The sequence below is a fragment of the Balaenoptera borealis genome, assembly GCF_965194805.1.
Source record: "Balaenoptera borealis genome assembly, chromosome: 7".
In the NCBI taxonomy this organism is placed as follows: domain Eukaryota; kingdom Metazoa; phylum Chordata; class Mammalia; order Artiodactyla; family Balaenopteridae; genus Balaenoptera; species Balaenoptera borealis.
In genome coordinates, this window is record NC_138864.1 from 21,935,719 (window position 1) to 21,959,962 (window position 24,244).

The 24,244-nt window shown below is 40.5% G+C and overlaps 1 protein-coding gene across 7 annotated transcripts in view; it reads left to right on the forward strand.

The window, feature by feature from the left end:
• The window catches only part of PUS7 (pseudouridine synthase 7), a 59,460-nt gene that overhangs the window by 27,407 nt on the left and 7,809 nt on the right, over positions 1-24,244 (forward strand). For 6 of the 7 annotated variants that reach the window (XM_082399815.1, XM_082399813.1, XM_082399818.1 and 3 more), the window contains exons 6-11: positions 2,108-2,219; positions 4,405-4,482; positions 17,589-17,717; positions 18,383-18,508; positions 22,774-22,835; positions 23,701-23,861. In XM_082399815.1, the coding sequence (XP_082255941.1) occupies positions 2,108-2,219; positions 4,405-4,482; positions 17,589-17,717; positions 18,383-18,508; positions 22,774-22,835; positions 23,701-23,861 (668 nt within the window). The remainder of the gene's footprint in view (positions 1-2,107; positions 2,220-4,404; positions 4,483-17,588; positions 17,718-18,382; positions 18,509-22,773; positions 22,836-23,700; positions 23,862-24,244) is intronic. The other variant, XM_082399817.1, reaches the window with a different exon arrangement.

Genomic DNA, 24,244 nt, shown 5'->3' on the forward strand with positions numbered 1-24,244 from the left:
TCTCAGAAATGCCTTTTGCATACAGATGTCTTGTTTAAATCATGATACAAACAAGGTCAGAACATTGCATTCGGTGGGTAAGTCTCTTAAATCTGTTTTAATCTATCAGTTTGAGAACTGATTTCCATAATAATTTTTTGCATTTTTTTCAAATAAAAAAATCAGTGCAGGAAACTCATAAAACACAGAAAAGCACAATGAAAAACAGTCATTACTTGCAGTCTCACAACCGAAAGATAATCACAAATAGCGTTTTGGTACACGTCCTCCCATATTTAAGAAAACAAATCTCTGGATGGGGAGGCATTTTGCATACAGTCTTACACCTTTTGCTGCATCCTGTGGGCACAGACAGTGCAGCTTTTGAGGGTGAGTGGACAGGCCACTGTGAGGGGATTGAGACAGGGAGGCCTGGACCTGTCGGTGAGTTTTCTGCTTGTTCACTGTTTGCCTCTGCGACATTCCATTGTTAACGTCTAAATGGCTGTTAACCCACCACATAACCACCAGGCGCTGTAGGAGTCCTCAGTAGAAACTTCCCATGCGATCATTTGCATGTTCACTTCTAAAGCACTTTAATATTATTATAAATTAAATACTGCTCTCTTGTGCTCTTTATGCTGTGCATTTGGACAGAGGTCAGAACTGCAGCAGGTAAGAGCGGTTGGCGTTTCATGTAGATAAAATGAAATGCCAATGATTTTTGTCACAGGTGCTAAGTATAGACAATTTTGCTTAAATGTAGGGAGCTGGAAGGAAAACCAAAAATAATATCCCTGTTCACAATTTTCTGAGGATGAGTTGTGAGGAATTCACATCAAGAGCCCAAGAAATACTTGCAGTGCTTTTTCTGTAATACTTCAAGCATACATGCTATGGCAGTTTTCCAAGACAGCTTATTGGTCAATTTGTTCTCTACATTGTAGCTTATATCCCTAACCTATGAAGCAGTGCTTTTTGCCTTGACAAAGGCAGGTGTACAAGTAACTTTAGTATCAGAAGTTTCTTATGTCTTTGAAGATGAAGGATTCATGAGTTCCTGCTAAAGGGACAAAGACAAAGGAACATTTTTAAAAGAAGAAGACTTCTGGGGATTATATGAAATATTTTTTCACAGTCTTTCTTTCATAGAGTTACAGAAATCAACTGAATTAGATGCGTTCAAATAACAGCTGCAGCTTTGTGTCACACAAGACTCACAAACATTGTTGTACAACATCTGAGACGTGCAGTTGTGGCTTACACATTTTTCCCAAAGTTGATTTTTCAGAACACTCTTTGGGCAACTGAAGTCGAAATCTTAATGTTGTTTAAACATATGTTTCTAGATTGTAGTGTAATTTTAATGTTCGTTTGGAAGAACAGTTTTTAAAAGTCAGATTTTCCAAAGTCTCGAAATGTTTGCCAGTTTCCAAAACGTTGAGCAATCGGAGTAACAGTGGCTCAGAAGTTAATATTTTTAACCTGACTTAATTTTTAAAGTCTCCTCTTCCCCCAAGAATGACAATTAGGTATTGAATGCCAGCTGCTCTCTCTGTCCAGTAGACCTTTGTAAACCATCTAGTGTTCGCTAAACTTCTGTGATGGAAGTGGCCTTTGGAAAATCTAAACTTGTCGCTGAGGCAGCTCCTCACAAGCTTTATCCCCAACCCTGCTGAGGCATCCAGCCTGTTGTGCGAACACCTGACTGGGGAGATGAGGCAAGGCTTGTAGGCTCCGCCATGGCTGCTGTCTCCCTCTGGCCTGCATACGTTCTGGAGGGCCAGGCGGCCCCCTTTCAGACACATGCTTGTAAAGGAAGCCACTGGGGAATGGTGGACCCCTCTGTGTTTCTCTGTGTGAAGATTGCTGGTTAGGTTTAGTCATTTATCACACCACCTGCATTTCTCGATTTTGATTTTAAATACAGACAGATAAGTATCCAATCACAGAAAGTTTAATAACTGTAGACCACAAGGTATAACCACTTAACCCATATTTCTTGTCAGACTAGATCTGATTTCTCTCTCAAAGGTTCTCTAGCAAAAATGATCTTGTGGGGTTTCATAAGAACTCAGCTAACTTTTATTATGGTGTATATAATAGTTAATTTTTTTCTTTTTTTAAGATCCAAGAAAACATTCTTGGCCAAAATCTAGGGGAAGTTACTGCCACTTCGTACTGTACAAGGAAAACAAAGACACCATGGATGCTATTAATCTACTGTCTAAATATTTAAGGTTAGTATTTTGTTCTTTTGCCCATACAAAATCAAAACACAGAAGTGTATTTTCCTCTTTCCATGCTGATGAAAAAGGAGTGGGAAAATAGGCAAATAGGTAGCAAATGTGCCTCCTAATTATAGTGGGTTTTTTTGTTTGTTTGTTTGTTTGTTTTGGGGGGTTTTTTATTTGGCTGCACTGCGTGACTTGCAGGATCCTAGTTCCCCGACCAGGGATTGAACCCGGGCCACAGCAGTGAAAGCGCCGAGTCCTAACCACTGGACCGCCAGGGAATTCCCAATTATAGTTTTCTTAGACAACAGTTGAATTAATTTTTTTTAACCTCCTTGCATATTGCCAGTGATTCAAAATGAAAATTCTATAAGTAAGTGGTTTACATATAGTTGAGAGTTACTAGTTCACCCAGCTGAAAATAAAAATTAACTTTCTTCCCTGAAAGCCTACACTTTGACGTGGTTGCAGAGGTCTGCTACTAAACCATAAGCTCTTAACTCCAGGAGACAGACTAGACTGGAAACCTGAGACCAGTCAGATTTTCTCACAGGAATGCAAGTATAGTAGAGTTTGGGTCTCTGAGGATGAGCCAGGTGCCATTTTATTTTTGGAAATGGGTACAGGTACCATAGCAAATCTGTATGCATGGAAATTTGCTTTCTGATGTATATTTAACCCAGCTGAAAGACAACACACAGTGTGTTAGTTTGCTATGGCTGCCTTGACAAGATACCACGGACTGGGTGTCTTAAATAAGAGACATTCATTTTCCCACAGTCCGAAGGCTGGAAGCCCCAAGCTCGGGGTGTCGGCAGGTTTGTTTTTTTCTGAGGCCTCTCCTTGGCTTGCAGATGGCCACCTCCTCTGTGTTCTCTCATGGTCTTCCCTCTGAGTGTGTCTGTGTCCTGGAGTCTCTCTGTGTGTCTGCGTTTCCTCTCCTTATATCAGGACTCGAGTCTAATTGGATTAGGGCCTCATTTTAACATAATCACCTCTTTAAAGGCTCTGTCTCCAAATACACTTGCGTTCTGAGGTACTGGCTGTCTGTCACAGCCTCAACATAGGAATTTTAAGGGAGCACAATTTAGTCCATAGGACACAGTACCATTTGAAGTAGCATTTTACTTTACTCTAGTTGCTAGCTCTCTCTGATTCCTTGTCTGTACCTGAACCCGGGAGAGGAGCCAGTTGGGGAGGGAGCTCCTCTGAGATCTGGAGCTGGGATTGCTCAGAGTTCAAGAAATTCTTCCCGTTTCTCTCCTGTTCGTGTGGAGCAGTTTTTATAAAATTCTTCTTGGTTAACTGGCTTACTTATATCTTCATATTAAAACTATGCCGATCCTTGTTTTAGCATTTGGCTTTTATACAAGAAATAGCATGTATTTATGGAAAATTCACATTACTATTAACTTTTTTGAAATTGAAGGTATAAAATTTTTGAAGTGGTACGTGATACATCTAGAATGGATTTTTCTTTACCTTCACAGTTACGTAATTAATGAATTGCATGTAATCAACAGGAAGTGCATTACTTCCTTCTCTGTTGCTGGCTAGTACAAACGTTCTGAGTCACACACAGCTGGACTTCCCTGGTGGTGAAGTGGTTAAGAATCCGCCTGCCAGTGCAGGGGACGTGGGTTCGAGCTCTGGTCCGGGAAGATCCCACATGCCGTGGAGCAACTAAGCCCATGCGCCACAACTACTGAGCCTGCGCTCTAGAGCCCGTGAGCCGCAACTACTGAGCCTGCGTGCCTAGAGCCCGTGCTCCGCAACAAGAGAAGCCACCGCAATGAGAAGCCCGTGCGCCGCAACAAAGAGCAGCCCCCACTCGCTGCAACTAGAGAAAGCCTGCACGCAGCAACGAAGACCCAATGCAGCCAACAATTAAATAAAAAATAAAAAATAAAAAATAGTCACAGCTAAGGAGGGGGTTGTTCAGGCATCATTTTTTTTTTTTTTAAACACCTTTATTGGAGTATAATTGCTTTACAATTGTTCAGGCATCATTTACTTTCTTAGCTTGCACACTAATTTATGTTTTCCTGGGTATATTTTTAAATAAAGTTTGTCCTTACTCTTCTCTTATTCCGTTATGATTTTAAGTGTATTTATTTTAAATCTTAAATTATGAGAAGCATGATTTCCTAATGGTACGTGACTTCAGATGATTTTGTTTTTGTCTTATCAGAGTCAAGCCAAACATATTCTCCTACATGGGAACCAAAGATAAAAGGGCCATAACCGTTCAAGAGATTGCTGTTCTCAAGTAAGTAGTGAGTACATGTCGGGATTCGTACTGCAAAACTCCTAGCGCCGCCTTTCAGAGTTCTTGGATTTGCTTTGTGGAGTTTACCTCTTCCATCTTTAGATGGTGCCTCTGCCTATTCAAAAGATTGCTTTTCTATTTGTTTTTTTCTTCTTCCTTATCTGTATTTTCTAATGTTTTTGCAGCAAAAATGTTTTGCAGTAATTTTTAAAGGATTTTTGTGGTAGAGTCAAGAGAATAAGTGCCTCTTTCTCTCCTCTCTCTTTTTCATTCATTATTAAATATAAGTTATTTAAAATTACGGAACAGTGAATGAGATCTTTTGTTACACACTGGAGATATACAGATGAAAAAGATGGCAGAGTGAAAAATAAATCAGAACTTATCACACAGTGAGATAAATGCTAAAATAGAGGTATATTTGGGGTATTAGGGTAGACCTGACGACAGAGCTTGGCACTCATTGTGGGGGGGCAGGCCGGGGAGGTATTCACAGAAAATGGCATCTAGATGAGGGCTTCTCTGCCTCTTCACTGCTGGCATTTTGGACTGGGTAAAATTCTTTGTTGTAGGGGCCGTCCTGTGCATTGTAGGACGTTTAGCAGCAGCCCTGGTCTCTACCCACTAGATGTCAGTAGCATTTCCTCTACTGATGTCAGCATTGTGACAAACAAAAATGTCTCCAGACATTTCTAAATGTCCCTTGAAGGGCAAAATAGCCCCTGGTTGAGAATCACTGGTCTAGATTCTAGAAGGATGGGTAGGAGTTTCCTAGGGCTGGGAGGGTCTAGGGTTGTTTGTTCCACACCAAGAAAACAGTTTGTGAAGACACTGGAAAGGATTTGGGGAGCATAGCGTATTTGGTACCTGGCAGGTGTTTGAGTTTTGTGGGAGCTGAGCAGGAAATAAGGCTTGAAGGGTAGGTACGATCCAGATCCTGAAGGGCCCTGAGGGTCATGTTAGGATCTTGGACTTGACCTTAATCTAAACAGGGGGAGTTGTGTGTAGGGACAGGATTAGGGGTTGTCGGTGAGCAAGAGGGATGGAACGGAGATCGGGGCTATTGCCATATTCTGGGGCGGAGGACGGGGGTCTGAACCCAGTCAGTTCAGTGAAGGTCAGAGGGAAAGGAGGAAGTTGGACAAATTCAGGCTTCTGTCCTCATGCACCCCCTGAAGTAAGGAGTGGTGGGAGGGAGAAATAAAGGGGCAGGAGGAAACTTTGGGGGTGATGCAGATGTTCATTATCTTGAATGTGGTGATGGTTTCACGGGTTTTAACATTCACATGTTAAAACTTGTACATTTTGAATATGTACGGTTTACCGTATGTTAATTTTGTCGTGAAAAATAAAGTCATCTGTGCTTGCTATCCCCACTGAAAAATGCATGTATGTATTTGTACTTTCCCCATCTTTTCATAAAGAAGCTGAGGTGGCGCCTCCTCTTCGCTCCACAGTCACCTGCCATCTGGCTCCTTTCCCACCCCTCCTCTGATTCATTTGAGATAATGTCGGGATTGAGCTCCCGGTTGCATCCAAATGGATTTTGCGGTCCTTTCCTTCACTGACCCTGGGACAGTGGCGTGAAGTCGCAGTAAAGGCAGGGTGAGAACATCTCTCCGCGACTTCACTAGTGGCGGTGAGGTGTCGCTGTGTCCGAGGGAGAGCAGGAGGAGACACCTGGAGATGCCAGTGCTCTCGCCTGGTGGCCTGGTCTCTCTCTCCCTGAGACACATGGAACGTGGGGTCCTCTGCTGAGAGTGAAGCGGGCAGGAGTGGGGAAGGGAACTTTAAAAGAGTGTGAAGGTTTGAAACAGCCTCTGTGGGTGATGGGCTCGTCAGCAGCTCCTGACAGTAGGGCACCGGCAGTGACTCGGGGGCTCTGGCTTTCCGTGCTCTGGATGGTGGGGCACAGAAGGTTCTTGTCTTCTCTTTGGTGTCCTGAAATACCATTGTAGTCAACTCCTGTGTTTTCCGGCCGGCCAGCTCTGGGGATTTTTCCACCTAAATTAAAAAATGGATTGGTTCAATGTGCTTTCAACACGGAAGGAACTAGGTAGAAAATGACAGTTCCACCATAATTGTACTCCCTCAGAGACTGCCTTGCTTATGGCGTGGTATATTTTTGTAGGGGACTCTTTTTTTCCTTATAAACCGAAATATTTATTTAAAATGTGTTCTTTTCTTGCAAACAATAAATGATGTACCTCTTTTCCTGTTTAATATGTAGCAAAAGATATTTAAATATATGGATGCATCCTAATTTATGAACTACTGTTCTATTTCTGAATGTTTACATAGTTTCCCATTTCTTGCTATTATAAGCAGTTCCATGATGAACATATTGGGAGTTAAATCTTGGCACACATCTGTGATAACTTCATTAAGATAAACTTAGCAGCGGAATTACTGACTTAAAGGGAATGTGAAATTCTAGGTTTTAGGTTTCTGATAGCAGAGTTTACTTGCCCTGTAGAAAGGTGGTACCAGTTTATCACCTTTATTCTTCTCCAGAATCGTCCCTGACACATATCACGATCTAAGAAAAAAATAATTTACTAATTTGAGGGTCAAAAAATGGCATCTCGTTATTTTCTGTTGCCTTTTATGATGTGACATCTTTGAAGAGTGGAAGTATTTATTTCTCTTCTTCGTCAGCCACCAGGTGTCATACTTGATCACAGTGCGGCTCTATTCATAGACCTTTGCTGCCTTTATCATCTTCCTGTTGACTTAGTAAGAAACCATATTAGACACCTAAATGTTGGCCTTTGGAAAGCACATAGCACTTATCTTGCGGATGCAGGCTACACCCTTCGTTTGCTTAATGGATACGTGGGGCTGGGCTGATTGGCCTTTCCCGTGAGAACTGGTGGACAGGATAAACCCACTCCGCCACACAAAGATTTTAATTATTGCTGAATTGATCAATCCTCCGGATAAGCAGCTTTTCAGCTTCATGTAACTCTCCAAAGTCACCTAGTAGTTTTAACAGGATCTCAAGCAGGAACAGCCTCATTCAGCATGATTTGTTTCTTTTCCTGCCTCTTCCTGCCAGTCTCCTTTCTGAGCCTGGGCCAGTATTTCCCTGGCTTTGTTAATAAAGGCTTTTTTGTGCAACATGCTGCTTAGGTTGGCTCCTGATGTTTAAACGCAAGATTTTGGTAGTCCCAAGTTACTCACAGAATTGCTGTGAATTTACAGCCAAAGAGCTTGATCCAGGATCATCAAAGTTAAAACTGTGAACAGAATCGTGAAAAGTATTGTCAGCTTCATTCCATCAGTTCTCAGGGAGCACCCACACCAATGAGAACTGAGTGTAGCTCTTGCTTTCTGCTGTGCTAGTGGGTTTCAGAAATACATGTTGTGTATTTAAGAATAGACAGTAGAATATGATTCAGCCATGAAAAGGAATGAAGTACTGATGCATACTACGACATAGGTTAAAACATTATGCTAAATAAAAGAAGTCATACACAAAAGGCCACATATTATATGATTATATTTGTATGAAATGTCCCAAATAGGGAAATCTATAGAGACAAAGTAGATTAGTGGTTGCTAGGAGCCGCAGATCTAGGGAATGGGGTCAGTAGGTGTAGGGTTTCTTTTGGAGGTGAGACAAATGTTCTGGAATTAGATAGTGGTGACAGTTGCATAACATTGTGAATATACTAAAGACCACTGAATTGTACACTTTATAATGGTTAAAATGATAACCTTTTTGTTATGTTAATTTTAGCTCAACTTAAAAAAAAAAAAAAAGAACAGAGCTGTCTTTCATGGCTCTTGGGCATCAGTCTCCATAAGCTCTCTCCAGAGCTGCCAAGTTGCTTATCTGATTCCTTCTTTCCTCCTGACTCTTAAATATTCCATTCGTCTCTACAACAGTAGTTACTGACCAAAGAGGGGTTCTGTCCTCCTGTTCCTCCCTCTGTTCATCTCCGTCCTCTCCTGCCTGGACTCCAGGATACTGTTTCTGGATTAATTTATGCCCTGTGGCTCTACCATTGTCCCCATATATCTGAAGTCAAGGATGTGGTGCCCTTTTTCTTCTGGATCTGCTGCCTCTGAGCAGCTGGCCCAAGCTGGTGTAGACCCACTTTACACCTTTTTGGTACTCGGGTTGGACAGGGCATTCGGGGCCAGGAGAGAGGGTAAAGGAGTATGAGCTTTGCCCACTTCTCAGGCTAGCTTCCTACATTTTATAATAATTAATGGGATAATGACAAATGATTTTTCCTCAAGAAATTTGGGCAGGCTGTTCCTGCTCATATTGAACCAGGAAACAAATAAGACTGATTGATAGTGCATCAAGGAATTGATTGTCTTCAGGGAGTATGGGGAAATTTTCAGCAAGGAAACAAGAATTCTCTGAGGTGAAATGGCAAACTGGTATTATATCGGTGGATTTTAAACAGTTTAACTCAGTAACAGCATATTTTTAACAAGGGAGTAAGTTGAAATTTCCCCACTAATTTTTCACGTAATGTTGGAAATTCAGAGGCTGCAGAGCAGGGGCACACACCTCTGTGGGGCTGCTTCCGTGATTAGCTGCTCTGGGCTGATAGACCAGGCACTTTGGGGCGGAACAGCCTCTCGTGCAGGCCCCGGGCCCAGGAGCCACAGCCACATCCTCCGACCCCTGTATTTCCAGGCAGAGCTGGAACATGGCTCCTCACAGCAAGAGCCAGCCGGAATGCGCTTAAGGACCGAGGCTGAAAAACACTGCACGGTCCAGTGTAGTAAAGAGAGAAGTGTATTCAACAAAGTGAAGCACAAACGCTCTTTGTTCTGGTAGTTCTCAGCGTAGATGTCTTTTCAGAGGAAGTCTGAATTCAGAAAAACTTAAAACGACTTTCTTAGGCACAGTGATACACTGTGCAGCATTATTTGTAATTTTGAAAAATTGTAAACAACCCAGGTGACCCAAACTGGAAAATCTTAAATGAATGGCTAAATAAGTAAATTCCAATTGATGAATTATTTTTGACCATATTAGATTATTTGTAATTTTTAAAACGGCTCTTTATTAAAGGAAAGGGCGAAGTGTGAAAGTCTCAAATGAAAAGCCAATGTCCTGTTTAATGGTGAAATACTAGAGCATTTTATTAGAGCCGGGAACAAAGTAAATAAAGATGACCACACTATTACCACTATTTATCATTGTTCTAGGCATACTGTAACACAAAAAACAAAATTAAGAAATAAGTGGTGTAAAAATTAGAAGGGAGGAGGCCAAATTGCAGTTTTTGTTACTGATATATTATTGTTTCTACACAAGGAGTTGACTGAAAGTTATACAAGATAGGAAAGATTATGTACAAAAATCAATATTCAGATGATAGCCAGTTAGAAATTATAGTGGAAAAAACTCTTTTACACAGAAAAAGTTTAAAAGAAAAGAAGAGAACATACCTAGAAACAAAGATTTTTGTAAAGTATAAGATCTCTATCTATGAAGAAACTTTGAAATGCTATTGATCGATGTAAAAGGACTTGAATAAATGAATGCTATAACCTGTTCTTGGATACATATAAATGTTCTTTAATGAATAAATGTATAAATTTATGCTGATACTAATGAAAATACCAATAGAATGTTTCAGTGTAATCAAGCTGATCATAATGTGGGAAAGACACAGAACTAGCCATAAAAATTCTGGAAAAAGTGACTAATAAAGGGGTATTAGCCTCAGTATATATATATGAAATAGCTATAAAATAAAAAATATATGTATAAATACATACATATTTTCATTTTTTAAATGTTTTTATTGAAACATTCTCATAATGATTTCTGCTGTGGGGTAAATTGTACACTTAGACTAGTAAAACATTTTAACTACACTTTCCACCCTAAGATATTTCTGGATTTATAGTAATCAATTTCTCTAACTTACCACCTGTTTTTATTTTTTTAAATTTATTTTTATTGAAGTATAGTTGATTTACATTGTTTCAGGTGTGCAACAAAGTCAGTTTTATACTTTTGTATATATATGTATATACACGCACAGACACACACACACATATATTCTTTTTCAGATTCTTTCCCATTATTGGTTTTTACAAGATACTGAATATAGTTCCCTGTACTAAACAGTACATCCTTGTTTATTTTATATATAGTAGTGTGTGTATGTTAATCTCACATTCCCAGTTTATTCCTCCCTTCCCCCTTTCCCCTGTGGTAACCATAAGTTTGTTTTCTATGTCTGTGAGTCTGTTTCTGTTTTGTAAATAAGTTCATTTGTATATATTTTTTTTTACCACATATAAGTAAAAGCATATAATATTTGTCTTTGTCTGACTTACTTCACTTGGTATGATAATCTCCAGGTCCATCCGTGTGGCTGCAAATGGCATTATTTCGTTCTTTCTTATGGCTGAGTAATACTCTATTGTATGTATGTACCACATCTTTTGTAGCCATTCATCTTTCAATAGACATTTAGGTTGTTTCCATGTCTTGACTCTTGTAAATAGTGCTGCTGTGAACATAGGGGCGCATGTATCTTTTTTTTTTTTTTAATAAATTTATTTATTTATCTTTGGCTGCGTTGGGTCTCCGTTGCTGTGCGTGGGCTTTCTCTAGTTGCAGCCAGCAGGGCCTACTCTTCATTCCAGTGCGCGGGCTTCTTACTGCAGTGGCTTCTCTTGTTGCGGAGCATGGGCTTTAGGTGCGCAGGCTTCGGTAGTTGTGGCGCATGGGCTCCGTAGTTGTGGCTCGCAGGCTCTAGAGCACAGGCTCAGTAGTTGTGGCGCACGGGCTTCGTTGCTCTGCAACATGTGGGATCTTCCCGGACCAGGGCTCAAACCCGTGTCCCCTGCATTGGCAGGTGGATTCTTAACCAGTGTGCCACCAGGGAAGCCCAAAGCATGTTCTGCCTATATTTTCTTCTAGGGGTTTTATATTATCTGGTCTTACATTTAGGTCTTTCGTCCATTTTGAGTTTACTTTTGTTTATGGTGTTAGAGAATGTTCTAATTTCATTCTTTTACGTGTAGCTGTCCAGCCTTAGTATATTTTAAAGCATATTATAGAAGTATAGTAGGGACTTCCCTGGCAGTCCATTGGTTAAGACTCCACGCTCCCAAGGCAGGGGGCACGGGTTCGATCCCTGGTCAGGGAACGAAGATCCCACGTGCTGCGTGGCATGGCCAAAAAAGTATAACAGTTAAAGCAATATGATACTGGCACATAAATGGGTAGCATTAGAATAATTACAGATCCAGATATATCCACAGAGTTAGTGTGTAAGCAAGTAGCATTTAAAATCAGCAAAGAAGAGTGTTGGTTTTTTTGTTTGTTTGTTTGTTTTTTAATTTATTTGGTTGCGCCGGTTCTTAGTTGCAGCAGGTGGGCTCCTTAGTTGTGGCATGCGAACTCTTAGTTGCGGCATGCATGTGGGATGTAGTTCCCTGACCAGGGATCAAACCCTGGCCCCCTGCATTGGGAGCGTGGAATCTTAACCACTGTGCCACCAGGGAAGTCCCAAAGAAGAGTTTTGAGTCAGTGAATTTGTTGAAATAACTGAGTAGCCACCTGAAAAAAAAAAAAATGAAATTAACTCCTTACCTGAGTTTTTATGTCTTCACTGGAAGAGACAAGGCTTTGCCAAATATTAACAAAGCCATTTGAAAGGCGGTATCAGCCACAGTGTCACTGCGAAGGTAGATGGGTAGAGAGAGATATATGATATTACAGATAGATGTAATATGAATATTTATCTTTTGTAGCCAGGTCCTTGGTGTAGTATTTATACTCCTCAATCTACCTTTTAAAAAAAGACAAAGAGCCAAAAGATATGTGTATGCTGATAATTTAAAATGCAGAACCAAAGCCACTGAGCAGCAGCTGAAACTGTTACTGACTTGTGTGTGAACAGCTTTCCCCTCTTCTTTCCTTAACCTCCTTGTTGCCTAGGACGAAGAGAGTCCATAATTCAAAGCAGAGGGGGAGAACTTGACCTCCTCCCACTCCTCTGTAAATGAGCCACTTTGGGCATCAGTAGTTGACTGGGGAGAGTAAACAGAAACTGCCAGTCAAAGCCCCTGGGACTCCAGTGCCCAGAGTTCTTTTCTTCTTTGCCACAACCATTGTAGACTTTAAAAGACCAGTAGTCAAGATTAGTGTGTTACACCGGTCAGAATGGCCATCATCAAAAAATCTAGAAACAATAAATGCTGGAGAGGGTATGGAGAAAAGGGAACCCTCTTGCACTGTTGGTGGGAATGTAAATTGATACAGCCACTATGGAGAACAGTATGGAGGTTCCTTAAAAAAATAGAACTACCATACGACCCAGCAATCCCACTACTGGGCATATACCCTGAGAAAACCATAATTCAGAAAGAGTCGTGTACCACAATGTTCATTGCAGCTCTATTTACAATAGCCAGGACATGGAAGCAACCTAAGTGTCCATCACCAGATGAATGGATAAAGAAGATGTGGCACATATATACAATGGAATATTACTCAGCCATAAAGAGAAATGAAATGGAGGTATTCGTAGTGAGGTGGGTGGACCTAGAGTCTGTCATACAGAGTGAAGTAAGTCAGAAAGAGAAAAACAAATACCATATGCTAACACATATATATGGAATCTAAGGGAAAAAAAAAAAGGTCATGAAGAACCTAGTGGCAAGACGGGAATAAAGACACAGACCTACTAGAGAATGGACTTGAGGATATGGGGAGGGGGAGGGGTGAGATGTGACAGGGTGAGAGAGTGGCATGGACATATATACACTACCAAATGTAAAATAGATAGCTAGTGGGAAGCAGCTGCATAGCACAGGGAGATCAGCTCGGTGCTTTATGACCACCTGGAGGGGTGGGATAGGGAGGGTGGGAGGGAGGGAGATGCAAGAGGGAAGAGATATGGGAACATATGTATATGTATAACTGATTCACTTTGTTATAAAGCAGAAACTAACACACCATTGTAAAGCAATTATACTCCAATAAAGACGTTTAAAAAAAAAAAAAAAAAAAAGATGAGTGTGTTAGGGACTGCATGGAGGCCAGCACTGCTGTAAATGAGACATGACGAGAAGTACGTCACTACTGTTGGCCAGAAGGAAACAAAAAGAAAAGTACCCTTTTTACTCTAAAACAACAACAACTGGGGCTTCCCTGGTGGTTCAATGGTTAGGAGTGCGCCTGCCAATGCAGGGGACACGGGTTTGAGCCTTGGTCCGGGAGGATCCCACATGCCGCGGAGCGGCTAGGCCCGTGCGCCACGACTACTGAGCCCGCGTGCCACGACTACTGAAGCCCGCGCGCCTAGAGCCCATGCTGCGTGACAGTAGAGGCCACCGCAACCAAGAGTAGCCCCGCTCGCCGCAACTGGAGAAGGCCTGTGCGCAGCAACGAGGACCCAACGCAGCCAAAAAATAAATAAATGAATAAATTCATAAAAAACAACAACAACTGCAAAAGTACTCTACTTATACCTGGGGATACTATTTAAAAAAAATAATCTCTGGGGCTTCCCTGGTGGCGTAGTGGTTGGGAGTCCACCTGCCAATGCAGGGGACACGGGTTCAAGCCCTGGTCCGGGGAGATCCCACATGCCGCGGAGCAACTAAGCCCGTGCACCACTACTACTGAGCCTGTGCTCTAGAGCCCATGCTCCGCAACAAGAGAAGCCACCACAGTGAGAAGCCCACGCACTGCAACAAAGAGTAGTCCCCACTCTCTGCAACTAGAGAAAGCCCACACGCAACAATGAAGACCCAACACAGCCAAAAATAAATAAATAAATAAAAATTTTAAAAAAGGTCAAAATAAAAATTTAAAAAAAAAAGATAACCAACTAGGACCTACTGTATAGCACAGAAAACTCTGCTCAATATTATCTAATAAATGGGAAAATGAGAAAAAAATTTTTTACTGTACAGTCCTATTTGTAGAAGAATGCCAACTAATATAGGAGGAATGGTGGGTATAGAAAAACAGTCTTTCGCAGTCAACACAGTAATATTTGCCTCAGCCAACAATTACCCTTGGGGGACTTCCCTGGTGGTCCAGTGGTTAAGACTCTGTGCCTCCAATGCAGGCAGTGCGTGTTCCATCCCTGGGCCGGGAGCTGGGATCCCACATGCTGCACAGCGAAAAAATAATAATAAAAAATTATCCTCGGGTACCTAAACAGTTGGATGGAAGACTATGGGGGAACAGGATAGTTACAGAATTTTTAAAATGTCACCCCACAGCTTACCAACTAAAAAAGGGAAAGGAGAGAGAGGTACCGTTTCGCTGCGATACACTGAAAAAGCCACAGCATCACCTACGTGTTATTCCCACCAAAATGTGGGCCTCTTACTGTGAGGAAACAATGATTGTCCTGGTTCTTGATTAGATCCTGAATTTAAGGAGGTTTTAAAAAAAATCTAAGTGATGTTATTGGGGGAATTGGGTGAATTTGGATGTGGACTGCTCATCAGTGGCCTTGAATTCACATAGGCTTCGTGAGGGTGACCGGTGGTTAGAAACGCGGGAGACTCCGCTGTGCTTAGGAGACACACACTACAGTCACTTTAGGGGTGAGGTGTCTCTAGGTCCGCAGCTCACTCTCACATGGTTTAGAAAAAATACATAGGTTTTACCTGCATGTGTGTATGTATGCGCGTATGTGTAATGTGTGGGTGTTCATATATCTAGAAATATATGTAAAGTAAATCTGGGAAATTGTTAGCAATTGGTAAATCTACAGGTGAGGTATAAGACTGGTTGTTATAGTGTTGCCAATTTTCTCCAGTTTGATTTTTTTTTAACATGAAGTTGGGAAATTTTCTTAAGTGTAAAATATTATGAATAAACTCACAAAATGGGAGATAATATTTGTAAGCTATGTGGTAAAGGGTAGATTTCCTTAATATATGAAAACAGAAGAATATTAACAGTCCAACAGAAAAATAAGTAATAGGACGAACAGGTACTTCACAGTCAAGATAATGAAGAAATGTTTAGTTTCTCTCATAGTAAGAAGCATTCAGATAAAAATCAAAATAGTATTTTTTTAAAATAAATTTATTTATTTATTTTTGGCTGCGTTGGGTCTTCGTTGCTGCGCGGGCTTTCTCTGGTTGCGGTGAGCGGGGGGCTACTCTTCGTCATGGTGCGCGGGCTTCAGTAGTTGTGGCACGTGGGCTCAGTAGTTGTGGTTCCCGGGCTCTAGAGAGCAGGCTCAGTAGTTGTGGCTCACAGGCTTAGTTGCTCCGCGGCATGTGGGATCTTCCCAGACCAGGGCTCGAACCTGTGTCCCCTGCATTGACAGGCGGATTCTTTTTTTTTTAAAATATTTATTTATTTATTTATTTATTTTTGGCTGTGTTGGGTCTTCGTTTCTGTGCGAGGGCTTTCTCTAGTTGCGGCAAGTGGGGACCACTCTTCATCGCGGTGCGCGGGCCTCTCACCATCGCGGCCTCTCTTGTTGTGGAGCACAGGCTCCAGACGCGCAGGCTTAGTAATTGTGGCTCACGGACCCAGTTGCTCCGTGGCATGTGGGATCTTCCCAGACCAGGGCTCGAACCCGTGTCCCCTGCATTGGCAGGCAGATTCTCAACCACTGCGCCACCAGGGAAGCCCCGACAGGCGGATTCTTAACGACTGCGCCACTAGGGAAGCCCCAAGATAGCGTTTTTAACTTATCAGCCTGACAGAGCTCAAAAAGGTTTATAACATGCTGTGTGAGGAGACACAGGCATGAAGAAGTAGGCACTTACATATTAATGGTGTGAGTGTGAATTGGTGTAACTTTTTTGGAGGGCAATAGGGGTTAAAATTTAAAATCCCTGCCTTCTAATTCTAGGGGCTTAATCCGAATCATTCACCTCTGTAGATGCACTAAGAAGTCTATACGAGGGAATGTGTTATAGAATGAATTGTAATAGCAGAAGATGGGTAGCAATTTAAATGCCCATCACAGGGGACTAAGGGTCAGAGAAAGGCTCCAGGCAGCACTGCAGCCATTCTTTGAAGCTGTACACGGAGTGAGGCAGCTCCAGAAGGGCTGTATGGATAAGGCACGTCTCTAATATGCATTTTTTCAGTGAATATAAGCAAGATACTGAACAATTGATAATGTAACAAAAATTGTTTTTTAAAAGGGAAGATCTGGGTGCTAGTTACATGGTTGTGTTCACTTTGTGAAACTCCGTGAAGCAGAACACTTACGATCTGCGTACTTTTCTGTATGTATAACATATGTATTAAAAGCTTACAAAGAAATTCCAAAAAGAGAGAAGACAATAGGTGTATCTATGTGTACAGAAAATGTTACTAGAAGAATAGACAAGAAACTTTTAATGTTGGCTGCCAGTGGGGAGGGGTATTGAGGGATAGAGATAGAACAGAGGCCTTTTAGTACTGTATTTCTTTTTCTATGTGTATTACTATTAAAGAAGTTAAGAAGTTTTTCATGAAAATTTTATAATGCCATTTAAATTATAGCAGGAGGGTACAGATTATGGTAGGATTCTGACTACATATATATAGTCAGATAAAGATAAATATATAAATATATCTGACATGAGTTTAAGAAAGAAAGAATGGGAGGAAATTCAAAGTTAGATATTAACAGATTTTTTTTTCAGGTGATGAAACTGAATTTTTTTTTTCTTACTCTGTACCTTTCTGTATTTTTCCAAGTTTTCTGTAGTGAGTTTACAGTATTTTTCTGAGGGACAAAAATGAAAATATGACTTTTTTAATGCTTAATAACTATCTTTTTACCTGTAGGGATTGCTCTCTACTCCCTTTCTCGCCCCTCTCCCCTCACAAAAACTAGAAAATTTCACAGATGATACTGTTCCATTATCAGTATGTAAGTAACATAAGGCTCTAAGAATATAAAGATGGCCCAGGTTACATCATTCCAATAGGAACAGGTGTCCTCATGCTGGAGGAACATTCCAGAGGCAAATGAAAGGTAGGCTTACCCCACCAGCTGCGGTGCCTTTCTTTTCCATCGTCATAGTGTGTAGTCTGATTTCAAGCTGCAGTTTTCTGTAATAAAGTGTCCTAGACCATTTCAGCCAGGCGATAGCTCATGACCCTCTTTCTGTTCCTTTTTTTATTTCGTATTTTTTAGAATAACTGCGCAAAGACTTGCCCACTTGAATAAGTGCTTGATGAACTTTAAGCTAGGGAATTTCAGCTATCAGAAAAACCCTCTGAAATTGGGAGAGCTTCAAGGGAATCACTTCACTGTTGTCCTCAGGTAAAGAGCTGCGGGTATGAATGCAGACCGGAGAGGGTCTTGCCATGTCACTTTGAGTCTGTTCAGAACAGTCGTTAATCCCAGTGAGCTGGTGCTGATGCCCGTGGCAGCCCGGGAAGGCGGGGTGGGGCCTGATGAGGCTGGGAGAGCAAACACAGCTGCAGTGTTTGTACCAACACGCCCACCCCTCTAAAAACTCAGCACCACCTTTGGAAAGAAGCCATCTCCTTGAAATACAAAAGACGGCCTATGATTCCACTTATATTCGGTACCTAGAATAGGCAAATTCATAGACGTAGGACGTAGAATAAAAGTTACCTGGGGTATAAGGTGCGGGCGGGGAGATGGAGAGTTACTGTTTAATAGATTCGGAGTTTCCATTTGAGAAGATGAAAAAGTTCAGGAAGTAGATAGTGGTAAAGGTTGCACAGCATTGTGAAGGTACTTAATGCTGCTGTATTGCATACTTAGAAATGGCTAAAAAGGTAAATTTAGTGTTGTGTATATGTCACAATTTTTTAAAAAGACAGCGTCCTCAAGAGGTAGAGAGAAAGCTGCAGGGGGCAAGGGAAAGGCACAGAAGCCAAGCCATGTCACTTGTGATATGCATCCCTGAATGTGTTTGCCTGTAAATTTTTTTCTCTGGGTAATTTGGGCCCCTACAGAAATATTACTGGAACTGACGACCAAGTGGAACAAGCCATGAACTCTCTCAAGGAGATTGGATTTATTAACTACTATGGAATGCAAAGGTTTGGAACCACAGCTGTCCCCACATATCAAGTTGGAAGGTTTGTATTTAATTTCTTAACTTTCGTGTAAAAGAGCTCTCTCCTTTAAAAAAAGAAGCAGGATGTTTTTTGTTGGTGTTGTTTTTAATTATTTCTAGATTTCCTAGAAAAAATGGAAATCTGGGCCAAACGAAGCAGTGTGTCTCATCCTTTTGGATGACCAGCTGATCCACAGCCGCCTCCTAAGTTTTGTTCTGTTTTATGATAATACATGCACAAGGTGAAAAAATAAATCAGAGTTCAAAAAGATATAACTTGAAAAGTAAAGTTTTTCTCTCTCCCCTGATAGCCCATCCAGGGATTCTGTTTTATTTTCTTTTTTACAGGTAAATTTTGGCTCAGTAAGTGACCCAACAGTAGCAGTTGGGTAACTCAGACCCAAAGTAGCCTGAAGGAGATGGTGTAGTTTATGATCTCTGTTAACAAGTGCTTCCTAGTTTCTTAAACTTGTACCTGCCCTTCCCCCATCCTTTAAAGAAAGTGGTATAGGATGCAATTAGCAAGTAAAATTTATTTTAAGAACTCTCTGATTAGCTTTGAGATAACAGGAAATCCCTCTAGGGCGAGCTAAGGTGGGAATCCCATCAATAAATACTTGGGTTTATAAACTTACTTATGCTATCCTGCTGTCCAGCAGAGACTGTGTTACCTAAATAATTATTCACGTGGCAGTTAGAACTGTGGAAATCTGAGTTGGAAGTGATCTGAGAGGTTATTTAGTTCATGTTCTTCCTGGTGCTTCAAACCCTTTATTTTAGCAAAGATGAAATCTCGGCTTAGAGAGCCTGCCCAAGCTCACTAGTTGGTCAGGTGCAGTCCTGAGAATAGAGGGGCTCTTCTTGAATCAGTCCATGGTTCAGCAGCTGACTCCATGAAGTTGCATTTGTTCATGCATCTTTAAGAGCACAAAATGAAAAATATCATGTAGTATTTCCTCTACCTCTTTGAGGCAGTGTTGTGAGGGTTAAAAGCTCAGGCAGAAGGGGGGAATTCCCTGGCGGTCCAGTGGTTAGGACTGTGCGCTTTCACTGCCTAGGGCCTGGGTTCAGTCCCTGGTCGGAGAACTAAGATCCCGCAAGCCTTGGGGTTCAGCCAAAAAAAAAAAAAAGCAAAACAAAACAAAACCCCGCAGGCATTGAAGTCAGATTTCAGTTCTGAGCCTCACATTAGTCATCTGTGAAATGGAAAGGATAACACCAACCTCACAGGGGTGGTGAAAATGAAGTAAGATGAAGTCTATGCAATACCTGTTTCTATGCCTAGCAGATAGGAAGTGCTCAATAAATGGAAAGTAATATATTAAAATTAGAACATACTAACCAGAGAAAAAAATTGTTGCCAGGAAGAAAACTGTAATAAATAATAATCACTATTATTAGATAATAAAAGATAATATTTTCAGTCTTGCTAATGTTCAGAGGACATTGATAATGAAGATGCTAATTGTCCTGTGCGACAGAATATTTAAGAGAAGGCTGTATCACCCTTTGACTTTGTAGCTAATTCGGCAGAACAGCAGCCATGGGACCCTGTAAATTTTGCACTCCAAAGATAATGTAAAATAGCTAATGAAAATGACATCAGATTTATTCAGGACCAAAATTGCATTAACATGCCCAAGTATATAAAGTCAGTATATAATCCATTCAGAATTCCTAACCAACAATTTTTATGACACAAGAATGTTTCCTAGCTTCAGAGTAGCCCACTGTTACCACCACAGGACCACCTAAAGAAAAAACCCTCAGTTTATAGTTTAAAGGTGGAAGAGTGACTTGAATCCAAAATATTTAAAGAACTATTACGACTCAGAAACAAAAAGACAAATAACCTAAAAATGGTCAAAGAATCTGAGTAGACATTTCTCCATAGAACATAGACTAATGGCCAATAAGCACATAAAAAGATGCTTGACATCACTAAGGAATCACTAATCACTGGGAAAAAGCAGTTCAAAACCGCAATGAGATACTACTACATACCCAGTACAATGGCTAAAATCAGAAAGACAGACAATAAATGATATGGATGGGGGACTTCCTTGGTGGTATAGTGGTTAAGAATCCACCTGCCGGGCTTCCCTGGTGGCGCAGTGGTTAGGAGTCCACCTGCCAATGCAGGGGACACGGGTTCGAGCTCTGGTCCGGGAGGATCCCACATGCCGCGGAGCAACTAAGCCTGTGCGCCACAACTACTGAGCCTGCACTCTAGAGCCCGTGCTCCACAACAAGAGAAGCCACCGCAATGAGAAGCCCATGCACCACAAAGAATAGTAGCCCCCGCTTGCCGCAACTGAGAAAGCCCGTGTGCAGCAACGAAGACCCAACACAGCCAAAAATAATAAATAAATAAAATAAATTTATTTTTTAAAAATGTAAAAAAATAAAAAAAGAAGGTGGAAGAAGGAAAGATAATGTCAGAAAGGTAGAAAACATTTTAATGTGTGGTGAGCCAGATAGGATGGCTTGTTATAGACCAAATATATCCATCTTTAATATGGTGATATATACTGAACCTTCACGTGTGTGGTAGTATCTTAAAAGTGTTAAGTCCTGTAGTTAAGAAATTTTAATATATTCCACCAGATGTTGGCAGACTTTCTCTGTAAAGATAAATGTTTAGGCTTTGTGGGCTGTGAAGTGTGTGTAGCAGCTACTCAGCACTGCTGTTAGTGTGAAAGCGGCCAGAAATAGTACATAAATTAAGGATCACGGATGTTTTCCAATAAAACTATTTACAAAATCAAGTGGCCAGCCAGATAAAGGTTTTTGAGCACAGAAATCTTTTTCCATGAAATCTGGCACACTAGTGCCTAGTCTTGAATTAATACTGTACTCTTTTTGGAAATGTTACTGACGGCCTAGCCAGCTGAATAATGTGTCACTCAGGAGTATATTTAAAGACTGATAGAGCATGGCTTGTTCCAGGACTTCAAGGATGGCCAGCAGTGGGATATCTATTAATCTAATTCATTGCATTAGTAGGTTAAATATCCATATGATCTCATCAGTAGATAAAACAGCATTTTATATAATTTAATACACAGAAATATCTCATATAGATTAACTTAAACATGAAAAATAAAAACCCTAGTTAAGTAGAAAAACAGAAAAATTAATAGAAGGGATTTTTATTTTCTTATGGTAGGGAAGGCCTTTCTAAGTATGACTCCAAGAGCAGAAATCTTAACTAGAAAAAATGTTCAGGGGCTTCCCTGGTGGCACAGTGGTTAAGAATCCGCCTGCCAATGCAGGAGACACGGGTTTGAGCCCTGGTCCGGGAGGATCCCACATGCCGCGGAGCAACGAAGCCCGTGCGCCACAACTACTGAGCCTGCATGCCACAACTACTGAGCCTGCACGCCACAACTACTGAGCCTGCATGCCTACAGCCCGTGCTCTGCAGCAGGAGAAGCCACCGCAATGAGAAGCCCATGCACTGCAACGAGGAGTAGCCCCCGCTCGCTGCAACTAAAGAAAGCCCAAGTGCAGCAACAAAGACCAAACGCAGCCAAAAAGAGAAAAACAAATACCGTATGCAGCCAAAAATAAAATTTAAAAAATAAACAAATTTATAAAAAAAAAAAAAAAAAGAATCTGGGTTAAAAAAAAAAATGTTCAGATATGATACACGAAATACAACCTCTGTGTGATAAGAGAGTATAATAAAAGTTAAAGAAAAAACTGCGTACACTTAAAGATCAAGCAAGTCTTGAAAACTACACTCTGAAGTGTTAAGAGTGTTTATTTTTTAAAGGTTAGATACCAGGTAACCTTTCTTATGTACTGTTTAATTTTAAAGAAGCGTGTATAACTTATAATCAGCAAATGTAAAGATACTTCCATTTTGGCAAGAATAATAGAGAAGGATAAATTGTATTTATTCTGTTTATCTAGGCAAGAAAGTATTTAACACGGGAGACTTTTTTTGAGAAGTTTCAAATAAGTTTTAGTATATAAAGACAACTTTGATTTATACAGATAATACCATGTATAACAGCTTAAAGCATGACTAGGTAGTATTTATACTATAACAGCTTTCTAAAACTGAAATGATTTTAAATGTTATGAGTAAACATTGTATTTTTAATTTTCTTCTCAAGTTCTTCTGACATTTACATTTGAAATCTATGTTATTATATTTTTCTGCTTATTTTAAGTTTAATAAAATATATAAAGTTAATATGGTTTGTTACTCCACAGGCTTGGGCACATAAAATTCACCTTAATGCAAAATTAAGTAAAATAAATTCTGTTTAATTTTAGAGCTATACTACAAAATTCCTGGGCTGAAGTCATGGATTTAATATTGAAACCCCGTTCTGGAGGTGAGAATAAAAATCATCTTAAGAAAAAAAGAAAGAATATATGACTAGATATTCATGGAATTGCTTTGAAGTATAGGTACAAATTGGGGTCATTATTTCAGAACTTTTAAAACTGTTTTTAAAGTAAAAAGTATAGTTTATGTCTTTTTTTACACAAGTTTTATGTATATATTTGAGATTTATAATTTATATCTTATTTTCAGGTCTTTAGCTCATCTAATTTATTAATTCATAAATGAATACATTCATTTCCTTTTCTCCATGCAGTATTAAATCTCTGAACATACAGGAATCCAAACAGATTTCACTGGTGGTTAATTTGTTAAAGCAAAATGTAATACAGTATAAAAACTTGACAAAAACACACTGAGGATTTTTAAGTTTGAAGAGTTCATTAAAAACTCTAATGTCATACTGTATGGAAAAGGATTTAAGTACTACTTTACAAATCAGCAAAATAATTATGCCCACTTTGGATAATTATTCATTTGCAAGTTAAAAGAGATAAGGTTGTCTAATTTTAGGGAAAGTAACCCATTAAATTTGACAATACAGTAGAAAAAGAGAGGGAAGGAAGAAAGGACTACCAAGGTTTTGTCTGATGTTGAGTCAGCTTGATAATGAACAGTCATTGGCTTTAAGTCCTGGGATGGTAGCATGTTGAAAGCCATCTAGTTCTGTAAACTTTCTGCCCTTCCCATCTTTTCACTTTCTGATGGTTATTCTCAGGTGACCAAAAGCTCTTCAGAGTATCTCTGTTACAAATAGCACTTTCTAGTTTTGTGTTCTCTGTGAAGTGTTTGAAGTTATAGAACTCTGTCTTTTGGATAAATTGTTTAATCACAGCTTTTTTTCCCCCCACCAGCTGAAAAGGGGTACTTGGTTAAATGCAGGGAGGAATGGGCGAAGACCAAAGACCCAGCCGCTGCCCTCCGAAAACTACCTGTCAAAAGGTGTGTGGAAGGGCAGCTTCTCCGAGGACTTTCAAAATACGGACTGAAGAATATAGTCTCTGCATTTGGCATAGTGAGTGCAATTTGTGAAGTCAGGCACTGACTCGAGGTGGCTCAATGCTCTGAACTTTTTATCTTTAAATATTTTACTAAATTTTGGAAGAACAGAAGGTAAATAAGGATCCTTTGGCGATCTCTGAGAGGGGTGTTGCCTGCGGGATCTGTGCTCAGACCCTGGGTGGTGATAGGGGAGGGTGGTGGGTGCAGGCAGTGGGGCAGTGGTTGTTAACATGCAGGGCACGAGGAAAGCATCCGTGTGGAAAATACCTACAAGGAAGTTTAAATTAAGTATCTTGGTATTTGAGAAATTCAGAACTCATCATAGAGTTGATTTCTTAGTCACCCTCTAGCATCAGAACCGTAACCTGCCTCAGTGAGAGAGGGTTGCACAGTAAG